The following is a 15,404-nucleotide window of genomic DNA, read 5'->3' as shown; positions in this document are numbered from 1 at the left end:
GCGACCGACGGGATTGGGTGGTCAGGCTCGCCGACTTGGTTGATGCATGTCTTCATGTCCCTTTTGTGTGGATCGATGCTCATATCAATCACTGGAATGATCTGGTCCAGACTCACTTATTTACAGACCGACGTCACACAGCTGGAATAACATCAACAAACACCTGTCTGGTAATGAGGCTGTGAAATCACAACCTCTTGGCATGCACGATGTTGAAGAATGTAGAACAGGTGTTGCACAAGAAATCATTTTACACTCAGGAATTACACCTTTCAGCGGACATGTTTTTTTGTTTTCGGTTTGTTGTTTTACGCCGCACTCAGCAATAATCCAGCTATATGACGGCGGTCAGTAAATAATCGAGTCTGGACCAGACAATCCAGTGATTGACGTCATGCGCATCAATGCAGCAATTGGGATCGATAACATGCATCAACCAAGTCAGCAAGCCTGACCACCCGATCCCGTTAGTCGCCTTTTACAAGCATAGTCACCTTTAACGGCAAGCATGGGTTGCCGAAGACCTATTCTACCCCGGAATCTTCAAGCGGACATGATGGACAATTCTGATAGGTTTTGACGAGCATTGACAACATAGGCAAGACAAGCTTTGGATGATTTTATTGATCAAATGAGGATGACATGACGCAGGGTAACCGATATGTACACAAACATGTCCACACCTAGGATCAACCACACCTTGATAACTTGTTGATGTGTTTGTTGTAAATGTTAGAATGTCCCGGACCACCAATAGTTAAATAACAACAGTCACTCCCACAGTTCTTCGTAATACACTTCGTCACAAAAACTAATTTGACACAAAGAAAAAATAAAGTTAAACTGACAGCCCAGAGAGTAATTATCAAGGCCCCTCCACTTCTGAGCAGCATTGTGTTCAAAGCAGTATAAGATAATAATTGTATCAATAGCACTTTTTCAGCATTACATCCTCATGCTCCGTAAAAGAAAATAACCTTTGGTTCATTGAGGGCGTAAATGGGGAGGGGAAAGAAATCTTATAACATTCATATTTGTTTCTCATCTGCCTATTCTGACAATTAGTCCTTGTCCACCACATTAATCGCTACTGACATTACAGAGCAATTTATTTAATTCCATGTTGCAGGAAAGAAATCCTGAAGTGATGTTTTTGTCACAAACCCAGGGTGAATCTGATTCAAAGGCAAGGGAGGCAACTCAGAGACTCAGACAAGCGGAATATTTACAGAACACAGGGAATGTATTTATGAGCATGACAATTCTAGATACACAACTTGACATGGGGACTGCCAATCAATATAAAATAATCCTTCACTCCACTAGTGTTTGTTGTTTAACGCCGCACTCAGCAGTATTCCAGCAATATTTCAGATATATGACGGCGGTCTGTCAATCGAGTCTGGACCACACAATTCAGTGATTGATATGAGCATCGATCTACGCAACTGGGATATGATGACCACCCAACCCGTTAGTCGCCTCTTATATCTTATTGAATATGAAGACTAGATGGTTATCAAATTATTTGACGCAATAATATCTAATGCTTGACCTGCTCAAAAGACTTGGACCCCATCCTGCAGATTTCAATGGTAATAAGCCCTGATCACCTATTATCATCAAAACCAGACTTCTGCTCAAGTATCCGTCAAATGCCCAATATGCAACAAATGTTATATTTGGGATAACACTTTCTTAGTAAAGTACAGATTCTTGTACTTTTTTGGGTTGAGTCCGGGATTGGAACCGACACTGCCAGAGTGAGGAACCCAATCACCAGCGCACAAAGTCAGCGATCTTACCATTTCTAAATGGCATTGTGAATTCATAGCTTTCAGCCATGGGAGCCGTGCCAGTTTACACTTGTCAGAGGGGTACACAAAGTACCTGATCTAGACTACAAGTTGTCAGACTTTCATTTTTGTGGAAGCCTCGGTGGCTGAGTGGGTTTGATCGCTGACTTTGTGTGCTGGCGATTTGGTGCCTCACTCTGGCACTCAAACCAAAAAAGTACAAGAATCTGTACTTTACTAGGAAAGTGTTATCCCAAATATAACATTTGTTACATATGACCACTTTCTAAATGGCATTGCGAGCCAAATATGAGCCATAGAAAACATTTAGCAAACTCTTTAAAATGACAAATGTCTACAAGTCTTCATCATACCTTGACTACTGGGCACACTGGCAAGGACCATAGGTATGGACTTTTCTTGAACACTTTAACACTTGGCAGTATTTGTGTTGAATGCAGAGGAAATCTTGGCTTAGAACCCTTGATCAGGGCCCCGTTCAACAAAGCTATCGTAGTACTAAGACAATCGTAACTCACATTCTTTAACATAGACTTACGACAATCGTAGCGCTACGATCGCTTTGTGGAACAAGGCCCTGATCACCAGATCGTGGGGCCTCATGGCAAGTGTTGCCTGATTATTGTCGTTCTGCGGAACACATGTTCACGTTCTGTTACAAAAGCTGGGTATCTTGACAAAAGCTGGGTATCTTGACAAAAGCTGGGTATCTTGACAAAAGCTGGGTATCTTGACAATAGCTGGGTATCTTGACAATAGCTGGGTATCTTGACAAAAGCTGGGTATCTTGACAAAAGATGGGTATGTCGATGAAGCTCTCAGCCAGTGTTGCAGTGAGTACACATGCACTGAACTTTGTTGATCTGACAAGCTGCTGATGCGGGACAAGATGAAACAAGATGAATATATACCGCATCAGGACCAAGAGTCGAGCATATCAACAAAAAAGGTTTCATCTCAAACATGTACATCTACATCAAACAAATATTTGCAGAAGTTGCATTCGTACGAGAATGTAAGGCTATTTTCCAAAAGACTAATGTCAAATTAGGACAGCCTAAAAGCTGTGTTGGCAATTCTAATACCAAGAACTTTAAATAAAGAGAGAAATAATTCGGCATGTCAAGAACATTGGTGGGCGACGGACAAGAACGTAATATTTTTGTACACATTTACAGAAATGGCTCAAAGTAACGCATATTCCAAAAATAAGACATTGAGAGTTTAAACTGTACAAGATGTTAGAGACATGTCTCTAAAACAACTAATGGCATTCATCTGTAAGAATCTTCAATATTCGTATAATTCACCATTCATCCCACATTTACAAAGGCAGCTGACATTTTCCATGTTTCCAGACTCCACCACAGCCACAATCATTAAAAAAAACAAGTTAACAAAAACACTTTTCCTTGACCGCTTTAAAATATTAGAAAGAAATATTAACCTTAAGAGGAACAAACAATTGCTGTGAATATTAAACTTAGTTTTCCACGAGGTCAAATGGACAATTGAGCTGGTTATTTTTATGGCCTACTAAAACTATAATGAAACGTATGGCCACCCCAATAATAACTCAATAACAATCTCTTCTTTGAATTCAGACCAAGGCTTCAACGCAATCTTAATCTACTCCATCTTTCACTCCCACCCCGCTGCCAGGGAGGCAAGGGATGCGAGGGCACGCCAGCTTCACTTTCTAATCAACCAATCGGTGTCAAGTTTCTTGGTATGAATGAGTGAGTGAAGCATTTGGACCAGCATATCTGATTTCAGTATCTTGAAAACGAACATAATTGACTTGTTTTGTTTGTTTGTTATTTAACGCTGCACTCAGCAATATTCCAGCCATATGATGGCAGTCTGTAAATAATCGAGTCTGGGCCAGACAATCCTGTGATTGACATCATGTGCATCGATCCACGCAATTGGGATACAATGACATGCATCAGCCAAGTCAGCGAGCCTGACCACCTGATCCCGTAAGTCGCCTCTTACAACAAGTATAGTCGCCTCTTACGACAAGCATAGTCGCCTCTTACGACAAGCATAGTCGCCCCTTACGACAAGCATCGTCGCCTTCTACAGAAAGCATGAATTGACCAGAAACCAATGAAGGCTGCCTCCATGTTGTGAATATTTTTGGTGCCATAGAATCTACACCAAAATGAAAATACCATGTGTGTTTTTTGTCTATTGATGAAAACGAAATTTCTGAAGACGAACAAATGAAGCCTAATCATAAGGGAAAGCCGACACAGGCCTTCTTTCAGATATGGTGGTTACAGTTCTCTCGGGATTAATTCATGGGGCCTTGAGGAGGTGGTCTCAGATCTTCATGCGGAGGGGTATGGGAGTATAACATCTGATTTAATGAGATTGCAGAGTCAGAGGCTTCTTGGGACCCCACAGACAGACAAGCACAGGCTTCTTGGGACCCCACAGGCAGACAAGCACAGGCTTCTTGGGACCCCACAGGCAGACAACCACAGGCTACTTGGGACCTCGAGGGCAGACAACCACAGGCTTCTTGGGACCCCGTAGGCAGACAAGCAAGGGCTACTTGGGACCCCGCAGGCAGACAACCACAGGCTTCTTGGGACCCCGTAGGCAGACAAGCAAGGGCTACTTGGGACCCCGCAGGCAGACAACCACAGGCTTCTTGGGACCCCGCAGGCAGACAAGCAAGGGGTGCTGTGGACCTGTTCTGTCACAGAGTCCCCTACAACATGATCCCATGTAAGCCATGTATAACGTACCTGAGAAGATCCGGGGTAGAATAGATCTTCAGCAACCCATGCTTGCCGTAAAAGGCGACCATGCTTGTCGTAAAAGGCGACCATGCTTGTCGCAAGAGGGGTATGGGAGTATAACATCTGATTAAAGGAGACTGCAGAGTCAGCAATGGTGCAGGTAGCCTGCGAGTCCCTATAGTCAGGACATTAGTGATCACACCTACTTCAGACTTGGGCCAAATATCAGCCTGTGAGCAGGCTCAGATAAATCCCTGACAGGAGTCTGTAAATGGTTGGTTGTTTGGTTGGTTTGTTGTTTAACGCTGCACTCAGCAATATTCCAGCTATATGATGGAGGTCTGTAAATAATCGAGTCTGGACCAGACAATCCAGTGATTAATATCATGAGCATCGATCCACGCAATTGGGATTGATGACATGCATTGACCAAGTCAGCGAGTCTGACCACCCAATCCCGTTAGTAACCTCTTATGACACGCATAGTCACCTTTTACGGCAAGCATGGGTTGATTCTAGACCAGAGAAACTCACTGGTGTGCTTACCGTGCCTAGCTGCCTACTCTGCCCAGAACGTGAGTCTACTTGCCCAAACTCGGCTCTCGGGGTCATACATGGTACATCTTAGTGTCACCATGAGAGCTTACTAGACCAAACAGAATTTTACTAGACTTGGGCTTCGGACAGTGGCTCAAGTCACAGACTTCCATTGGTGTCACCATTCACCACAAATTATTTTCCTTTGAACAAAACTTCGGCTCAATACCAGCACTCAAATCAAAGTCACCAAATAACATGTTTTGCTTGGCTCCCAATTCAGAAGTAAATGACCCATTAAATCTGATAATTATTCTTTGCTAACAATGTTATTTTTTCACGTAAAGATCCAAAAAATATTCCATCATTCCAGAAAGATCTTAAGCACTTTTGCGTGGGAGTTCAGACAGATTCTATCAAGTTTGGTCATCATGACATTAACGTTTCTGTAACACTGAAGTCTTTGTTTTTCTGTTTGTAAAACTAGAAGAAATGCAAAAATTTAGAAAAAAAATGAAAAAAGTTCAATATCACATAACACTGCAGCAACTACAATTTCGGGGGAGTCCCGGCTTCGAACAAACCAATACCTTTCAATGCCACATGATGATGTTTACCACACTGCTCCACTAGAACTCAAACAATGAATTTCTTGAACATGTTGATAATTCAAAAACAAAGTCAATAAATAAGTACAGATTCAGACGCAATGAATTTCTTAGAAAATTCAGCATGCACATGATTCCTCTTGCAGGTATCATTCTGAAAATACAGATTAACATTCACTTCCTCGTTCAACACAGTAACCACGGTAACTGCCAGTCACACATCTCATAACTTTCAAACCAGCATCAAAAATAGACACCTAATCGCATGAGAACAATGGTGACACATGGTGGTCAAATTCCCTATTGGTTGACCCAGGGTTATAACTCCGTATGCTCTTCTTTTATACGCTCAGAACCACCTGCAAAGAAAGAAACAGACAATAGAGTTTATAGTCAGTGAGTGAAAATGTTGTTTGTGACAGTCAGCAATATTCCAGCTGTATCTTGGCAGCTCATGAGTGAAAATGTTTTTTTGCCAGTAAGCAATATTCCAGCTGTATCTTGGCAGCTCATGAGTGAAAATGTTGTTTTTTGCCAGTAAGCAATATTCCAGCTGTATCTTGGCAGCTCATGAGTGAAAATGTTTTTTTGCCAGTCAGCAATATTAGCTATATCTCAGCAGCTCATGAGTGAAAACGTTTTGTGCCAGTAAGCAATAATAGCTATATATCAGCAGCTCATGAGTGAAAATGTTGTTTTGTGCCAGTAAGCAATATTAGCTATATCTCAGCAGCTCATGAGTGAAAATGTTGTTTTGTGCCAGTAAGCAATATTAGCTATATCTCAGCAGCTCATGAGTGAAAATGTTGTTTTGTGCCAGTAAGCAATATTAGCTATATCTCAGCAGCTCATGAGTGAAAATGTTTTGTGCCAGTCAGCAATATTAGCTATATCTCAGCAGCTCATGAGTGAAAATGTTGTTTTGTGCCAGTAAGCAATATTAGCTATATCTCAGCAGCTCATGAGTGAAAATGTTGTTTTGTGCCAGTAAGCAATATTAGCTATATCTCAGCAGCTCATGAGTGAAAATGTTGTTTTGTGCCAGTCAGCAAAATAATCTATATCTCAGCAGCTCATGAGTGAAAACGTTTTGTGCCAGTAAGCAATAATAGCTATATCTCAGCAGCTCATGAGTGAAAATGTTGTTTTGTGCCAGTAAGCAATATAAGCTATATCTCAGCAGCTCATGAGTGAAAATGTTGTTTTGTGCCAGTAAGCAATATTAGCTATATCTCAGCAGCTCATGAGTGAAAATGTTGTTTTGTGCCAGTCAGCAATAATAGCTATATCTCATCAGCTCATGAGTGAAAATGTTGTTTTGTGCCAGTAAGCAATAATAGCTATATCTCAGCAGCTCATGAGTGAAAATGTTGTTTTGTGCCAGTCAGCAATAATAGCTATATCTCAGCAGCTCATGAGTGAAAACGTTTTGTGCCAGTAAGCAATAATAACTATATCTCAGCAGCTCATGAGTGAAAATGTTGTTTTGTGCCAGTCAGCAATATTAGCTATATCTCAGCAGCTCATGAGTGAAAATGTTTTGTGCCAGTAAGCAATAATAACTATATCTCATGAGTGAAAATGTTGTTTTGTGCCAGTAAGCTATATTTGCTTTATCTCAGCAGCTCATGAGTGAAAATGTTGTTTTGTGCCAGTAAGCAATAATAGCTATATCTCATGAGTGAAAATGTTGTTTTGTGCCAGTAAGCAATAATAGCTATATCTCAGCAGCTCATGAGTGAAAACGTTTTGTGCCAGTAAGCAATAATAGCTATATCTCATGAGTGAAAATGTTGTTTTGTGCCAGTAAGCTATATTTGCTTTATCTCAGCAGCTCATGAGTGAAAAAGTTGTTTTGTGCCAGTAAGCAATAATAGCTATATCTAATGAGTGAAAATGTTGTTTTGTGCCAGTAAGCAATAATAGCTATATCTCATCAGCTCATGAGTGAAAATGTTGTTTTGTGCCAGTAAGCAATAATAGCTATATCTCATGAGTGAAAATGTTGTTTTGTGCCAGTCAGCAATATTCCAGGTATATCAGTGCAGATCAACAGGTCAGTCTGACAACCCACAGGCAGACAAGCATGGGGTGCTGTGGACCTGTGCTGTCATAGGTGGGGAAATGGGGTTTAACGTCGCGTCCAAGGTTATTGCACTTATATAGCGACGTGCATGTACGTATGTGTATTGTGTGTGGCTGCTTGTACTAGTCCGGACTGTTGCCAGTTTATAGTGCTAGCTCACTGAGATACCATGCCGCAGTTTAACATGAATATCCCACTCAGACACAGTATACTGACTCCGAACTGACCAGTCCTGGTTTTAGCCCCTTAATGCTGAGCGCCAGACAGGGTAACAAAAAGTACCATCTTTTAAGGTCTTTTGGTATGACGCACCCGGGGATCGAAACCCGTACCTTCCGCTCTCCAGGCGGACGCTCTACCACTAGACCACGGAGGCGGTCCTGTTCTCTCATAAAGTCCCCTACAATGTCCAGCACAACGTGGTCCCATCTAAGCCATATATAAACCCCTGTCGTTTGTTAAGAGGGATCACTTACCTATTTGTAAAGTTTCCTCCTCAGTATCTTTTGTTTCTTTATCTTTTTTATTTTCTTTTTTGGTGCTTTTATCTGATTTTGATTCTTTTGGAGCCTCTTCTGAAAATTAAAGTCAGGTTAATAATGGTGAGGTGAAATAGGGGCTTAACGTCACATTAAATAAGATTACATTACACCATTCAAACATGGATACCCCACTTAGACACATCATACTGACTCCAAGCCAACCAGTCCTTGTTTAAGCCCTTTAAAACCAAGCACCAGGCAGGGGAACAACAAGTACCATCTTTTAATGTCCTGGTATGGCGTATCTGGAGGCGGTCTGATACATAATAGACAACTCATAGTTTCTCTGGCTGCCCTCTCTGAGGCTGTGTCGACAAAACCCACAATAATAAGAATGACAATGGTCATCTTTTTCTGTACTACACAAGAAGTCGTACTTCAGTTAGCAGTTTTCTGTGTTTACTTCTACAGAACTACAGATAAGCTGTGTATTTGCGCGAAATACCCTCCAAATATATTCAAAACCCAATTTCTTTCAAGTAACTTGTGTACAGAAACGCATGCATTAAATGTAAAACTCAAATGTATAAAACAAAACGTGTATATATGCAATGAAGCTTTTTCAGCATGCGTACAAAGGAGCTAATTTCCAAAACACAATTACAAGCTAATTTACTGTCCGAGTCAAGCCTATATATTTAGATCAGTTGCCATGGTTATATACATCTAAAACATTATTATTTTTTTTTTTAAATCTTAAAATGTTCAATCTTTTGGGGAAATACCCAATCCAGTGATGAATAGATGAGTGAAAAAATATTGGTTACCCAATGAAAAAAGTAATAACCCAATTAAAATAGAAACCCTAGAGTAAAAACTCAATTGCTCAAATCGTTATCTGGAGCTCTGCTTCTACCTAGTTGACAAATAAACTTAATTATTTTTGACCACGTTACAATACCTTGAGACTCTGAAGACTGGGTAGTGGCTTCATCTACTTTGGGCTCAGACTCCGCCTTCCCAGTTTTAGACTCCGCCTCCTCGGTGTTAGACTCCGCCTTCTCAGTTTTAGACTCCGCCTTTTCAGTTTTAGACTCCGCCTTTTCAGTTTTAGACTCCGCCTTTTCAGTTTTAGACTCCGCCTCTTCAGACTTGGTCTCATTGCTGGCCCTGGCCTTGTCTGTGCTGTTGGTCTTCTTCTTGTCGTCCGTCTTGGGCTTCGTCTTGGGTTTCCAGTACTTGGCCTTGTTGATGAGGTACTTGACCTCGCGGTCCAGAGCCTGGATCTTCAGGGCAATGTCCTCCACGAGCATCTTTGGGTTCTCGTAGTCCTTCAACTTTTTCTGCTCCTTCAGGTTGGTACTACGCCAGTCCTGTAGATCACATCAGATGTTACTCCGATTATCACATTCTCACTGACTAGCAATTTCAAAAGGCTAAAAACAATAATAGTCTTGGTTCTCAGACACAGCCCTCATCAGAAAGTCCGCAAAGCGTTTCGTTTTTATTTCCATTTTAATTTTATTTATAAAAATCTAATTATTCCGCATCTCAGACACAAAACCTTGGCAGTGAAATGCTACAATACTTAAGAAAATGATTTTGCTGAAATTATTGGGAACAAATTTTGTTAGCTTGAACAACTAAAAAAAAAAGAAAGAAAAAAAGAAAGAAAAAAGAAAGTGGATTGCCTGGACCGATGGAATGATTGATTGCAAGTCACAATGATTAATTGTGGAGTTGAATACCATTTAATTTATTATGTTTGGTTTGTGAGTGAGTATGGTTTTATGCCACTTTTAGCAATATTCCAGCAATATCACGGCGGGGGACACCAGAAATGGGGTTCACACATTATACCCATGTGGGGAATCGAACCCAGGTCTTTGGCGTGACGAGCGAACGCTTAAACCACTAGGCCACCCCACCGCCCCACAGTTTAATCAGTAAGCAGTGTCAGAGAAGGTTTCTAAGATCATGGTACAAGTGCAAGTAGCCCATAAGAAGAGACATTTCGCTGAAGTGCCGTAGGTCACTAACCCTTGCCTATACGATCGAAGCAATGGCTACTTTGACTGATGTACAATTGCTTGCAAACAAATATGCATGAAAGATTTCAACAAGAGTCATCAGGGGATGACATGTACCCCCAGTCTGGGGTAATTTGGAAATGGAGTTCGGCTACTAATACCCCACGTTTGGTTCATGGATACGTTCAGTTCAGTGAAAAAATAATAATGCTTTTCAGTATTCTTCAACATCCCAAATCATCAAAGGCACCAGTTCACCACTAAACTGATCTATATAGCAGGTTATCACCACTAGACTGATCTATATAGCAAGTTATCACCACTAGACTGATCTATATAGCAAGTTATCACCACTAGACTGATCTATATAGCAAGTTATCACCACTAGACTGATCTATATAGCAGGTTATACTCCACAGTTCGGGAGTTCTGCTCTGGAAACTAGCACTGTTCAGTATTTCTTTTAGTTTTGGAGGATTTAGAGTTCTGTTCGGGATAAAGGCACTTCCCTCATTTTCAGTAAAGTCCAACTTGACGTCATGAAAACAAACAAATTAAAGCCAAAAAAAGCAGCCAAAATGATCAAAAGGCACCAGTTCACCACGAGACTGATCAGTATAGCAAGTTTCATCTAGAAATATACAACAGTTTTGGAGTTCAGCCCCTGAAATAAGCATTACCCTAATTTTCATTAAAAGTCCAAAAGTCCAAAAAAATAATTCAAAAAAAATAATCAGGCACCAGTTCCCAGTTCCCCACTAGTCTCATCGATACAGGAAGTTCAAACAAGAACTATCAAACAGTTTTGAATTCCACTCCGGAAACAGAAAACAATGGACTGACAGATGGAAGTTCTATCCTCCTGGGGGCTAAAAACCAAACATGGAACCAAAGTAGTGTGAATATTGTCACCTAAAATAGAATTTTCAACAAAAGTACTTTAAAATTTGGTCCTTATTGGTTTATAAATACTTACTAGACTCGATCCAAGATGCATAAACATTGAATACACCCCAAAACCTATAAATACCCGATGTGCATCACAACATGTGAGTAAATATTCAATGGCTCAGAAATTTATCTGGATGATGTGAACAGATTGCAGGAAAACCTACGGAGGTCTCATTGATGAGGGTCTCCAATGTCGTGACCTCCACCTCGGTGAAGATGGGGTCGTCGGTGGTCGTCAGGTTCTTCACAGACTTGAGGAAGTGAACGGAGTGGTTCAACATGGACTTGAGAGCATCGAGAGCCTTGGGTCTCTCCTCCAGCTCAAACACACGACGCACCACGTCTTTCAGGCTGTCCTTGAGAGACTTCAGTTTCTTCACGAACACCTGGAAGAACACGACCCTTGTTATAAACCCATCATGGACATTGACCATTGTGTTGGTTTGTTTGTTTGTTTGTTAACGCCGCACTCAGCAACATTCCAGCTATGTGACGGCGGTCTGTAAATAATCTAGACAAGACAATCCAGTCATTAATATCATGAGCAACGATCCATGCAATTGGGATTGATGACGTGCATCAACCAAGTCGGCGAGTCTGACCACCCGATCCCGTTAGTCGCCTTTTGCGACAAGCACAGTCGCCCATTGTGTTGGACAGAACTTGTTTTTTCATTATAACCTCTAGACTGGACAAACCAGTGACTGACATCATCAGCATTTATCTATGACAAGCATGGGATGCTGAAGACCAATTCTAGACCCCTGGTTCTTCAAGATGAAAGTGACTGAATTAGGAATCAATGCTGCCTTTAGCATCACTCCACCCATACAATGGGCTTCACTCGTTTAAAGAATAAATGCCAAGTCTTCAGCCAGTCTTCAGCAGCTTGTGCCAAAAAACTACTAAGAGTCTACTGGCCCGAACTTGTCTCTTGACATTATTTTCAGTAGATCTCAGTGCTAATGTATAGACCTGTTAGTTTGTTTGTTTGTTGTTTAACACCGAAATCAGCAATATTCCAGCTTTATGACGGCGGTCTGGACCAGACAATCCAGTGATTGACATCATGAGAATCGATCGCAATTGGGATACGATGACATGTATCAACAAAGTCAGCGAGCCTGACCGAACAATCGCCTTCAAGTTGCCTCACAACAACTAATGGGAACAGGTGGTCAGACTCGCTGACTTGGTGAAAGCTGACTAGACTATAACATATTTTACTAGACTCAGGTTACAGGTTATTGGCTAAATTCAGTCCTCAATGCCTGTCTGATGTGAACAAAGTCTACCCACGTCTTTCTTGGCATCGTCAGGTTGTTCGTACAGCCAATCAGAAGCCTCCGACATGAGTTTGTTGAGCTCCTCCCTCTCCGACTCGGTGGAGCACTTGACGTAGGTGTCCTGGGACAACTTGTCCTGGGAGTCGAAGATGTACGCCTCCAGCTCATTCTTGGCCTTCTCCAGCTCCATCTTCTCCTTGTCCTTGGCCTTCAGGGACGCCAGTCTGCAGCAGGCAGTCAATCAGTGAGATGGGAGTCAGAGTGAGTGAGTGAGTTGGGTTTAACGCCGCTTTTAACAGTATTCCAGTCATATCGCGGCGTGTCAGCTTAATGTGGGAGGAAAGCCCGAAGTGATGCAGGTCTTAGACGTTTACCACTTCGGTGAAACCCATGAGCATGGGTATGGTGCTGACAAACCTAGAAACATAATCGAGGCGAACCGGGATTCGAACGTCATAGGTTTCTGGCGTGCCCAAGGGACGCAACTCTGCACAGCGAATTGCGGCGCCTAAGACGACTGGGCCACCCGTGCCCCCGGGGTGTCAGAGAGTGAGAGAGAGTGAGAGTGAGTTGGTTGGTTTGTTGTTTAACGCCGCACTCAGCAATATTTCATCTATATGGCGGCGGTCTGTAAATAATCGCGTCTGGACCAGACAATCCAGTGATTAACATCATAAGCATCGATCCACACAATTGGGATTGATGACATGCATCAACCAAGTCAGCGAGTCTGACCACCCGATCCCGTCAGTCGCCTCTTACGACAAGCATGGGTTGCTGAAGACCTATTCTACCCAGGATCTTCACGGGTCAAAATCTCACGTACATCTTCTTGGCCTCCTTCATGCGGTCCTTGCTGAGATTGGGCAGGTCTAGCGAGTCCATGGTCGAGTTGATGATCTCCTTGATTGTCGTGATCTTCGGTTTCTTCGGCTCTTCATCCTTTTTCTTCTCCTCTTTCTCCTTCTCTCCATCCTTGCTTTTCTTATCCTCCTTTTTCTCCTTCTTGTCGCTTTCCTTTTCCTTCTTGTCTTTTGTTTTCTCTTTCGTTTTGTCTTCAGTTTTCTCGTCTGTCTTCTCCTTTTGTTTTGCTTCCTGTTCCGTGGCCTCGTCAGTGGACTCTGAAGGCTGAAGGACAAATGACAATGTAACAACACCTTGAACAGTATTTCATTCATATCACAGTTTAACCATGGTAATACAGTAGGGAAGCTCAAACTGGTTGTCTGATGTTTATAACTTTGAATCCTGGCACATCTGAGGGAGGCAACTCTGTACAGTGAATAGATAACTACCATAAATAATTATTCTTGACATTTTTTTCAAATGTGAGTGAGTGAGTGAGTTGGGTTTAATGCCGCTTTTAAAATTGTTCCAGTTATATCGCGGCGTGTCCGCTTAATGTGGGAGGAAAGCCCGAAGTGATGCAGGTCTCAGACGTTTACCACTTTGGTAAAACCCACGAGCACGGGTATGGTGCTGACAAATCTAGAAACATAATCAGGGCGAACTGAGATTTGAACCCACGATCATAGGTTTCTGGCGTGCCTCAGGACCACAAATCTGAATGGCGAATTGTGGTGCCTTAGACGACAGGGCCACCTGTGCACCCTGTCAACTAAGTAATTAAAATGCAGACATGACAGACAATTTTGAGCCGATGTTATATTCAGATCATGAGGATTAAATCAAGCATGGAAGAATTATTTCATGTGGAGTGCAGACATTGAGTAACAGTATTAATCCATACAGAGCACAAAAATTCAAAAAGATCTTTTTAGAAATAGTCAAAAGAAAGTTAAATCATGCCACGCACAAAAATGACAAAGCTTGCAGAAAGACACACGTAAGCAGAACTTGCACCCAACATTCAAAAATTGAAAATATGATGAAGTAGGTAGCCCTCACCAAACACCACATCGAAATAAAGCTAACAACCTTCTCAACATACACCAGTGCCAGTCCCTTAGCTTAGATCATGTGTCCTTAAACAGGACTTGCAGCGGTAGAAACTAATGATAACCTATAGCAAAACTCTTAAAAATGGCAAATTCCTACCTGTCCTTATGATACCTTTACTATTGGGCAGTTTGGCAAGGACTACAGGACTAGTGCCAATTTCTAAAGCTGGCCTATATATCATAAACTATCAACCAAGTTACCGAGCCTGACCATCCGATTGATTTTGTCGCCTCTTAAGAGGTTGCTATGGACTTATATTTTTACCCAGAATCTCCACAAGAGGTTGATAGCATGAGCATCGGTAAACAAAGGTACGATGATCAATATTGTAAACACTTCATCCTCATTTGTTCCCTCATGAGTGAGTGAGTGAGGTTTTACACGTTTTTAGCAATATTCCAGCAATATCATGGCGGGGGACACCAGAAAGTGCTTCACACATTGTACCCATGTCGGGAATCGAACCCGGGTCTTTGGCGTGACGTGCAAACGCTTTAACCACAAGGCTACCCGGGGGGGGGGGAAGGGTTGGGTGAGGCTTGTAAACTTGTGTGTCATCATACGCTGACGGCATGGGGTGTTGCTCATAATATCTGTCTCTGGTTTGTTTTTGATTTTATAGCTATTAATATGCTCTGGAGCACAGCTTGTAAAACTAGGAATCTATTGTGGAAGATAATTAGATCTATACAGAGACACTCGGCAATATTCCACCTCTAGGACAGCGCCAGTAATCCAGTGGTTGATATAATGAGCAACGATCCAGACAGTTGGGGTATGATGACACGCAATCAACCAGGCACTGAGCCTGACCCCACCATCACCTGTGACCAACTCTAACCCAGATTTCCACGAGAGGGGAAGGAGGTTACAAACAGATGACAAACATGGC

General features: G+C 42.0%; 1 protein-coding gene across 2 annotated transcripts in view; it reads right to left on the bottom strand.

Moving 5' to 3' along the window:
* Positions 1-614: 614 nt before the first annotated feature.
* Positions 615-15,404, bottom strand: part of LOC139472804 (hypoxia up-regulated protein 1-like) — a 50,927-nt gene continuing 36,137 nt past the window's right edge. For both annotated transcript variants that reach the window (XM_071255278.1, XM_071255279.1), the window contains 6 exons: positions 13,377-13,678; positions 12,564-12,774; positions 11,429-11,650; positions 9,245-9,656; positions 8,278-8,376; positions 615-6,074 (listed from right to left, as the gene is read on the bottom strand). In XM_071255278.1, the coding sequence (XP_071111379.1) occupies positions 6,034-6,074; positions 8,278-8,376; positions 9,245-9,656; positions 11,429-11,650; positions 12,564-12,774; positions 13,377-13,678 (1,287 nt within the window). In that variant the 3' untranslated portion in view covers positions 615-6,033. The remainder of the gene's footprint in view (positions 6,075-8,277; positions 8,377-9,244; positions 9,657-11,428; positions 11,651-12,563; positions 12,775-13,376; positions 13,679-15,404) is intronic.

Source organism: Haliotis cracherodii, unplaced genomic scaffold (genome assembly GCF_022045235.1).
Source record: "Haliotis cracherodii isolate W230 unplaced genomic scaffold, xgHalCrac1.p SCAF_25, whole genome shotgun sequence".
Lineage (NCBI taxonomy): Eukaryota > Metazoa > Mollusca > Gastropoda > Lepetellida > Haliotidae > Haliotis > Haliotis cracherodii.
This window is presented reverse-complemented; position numbering and strand designations above follow the sequence as displayed.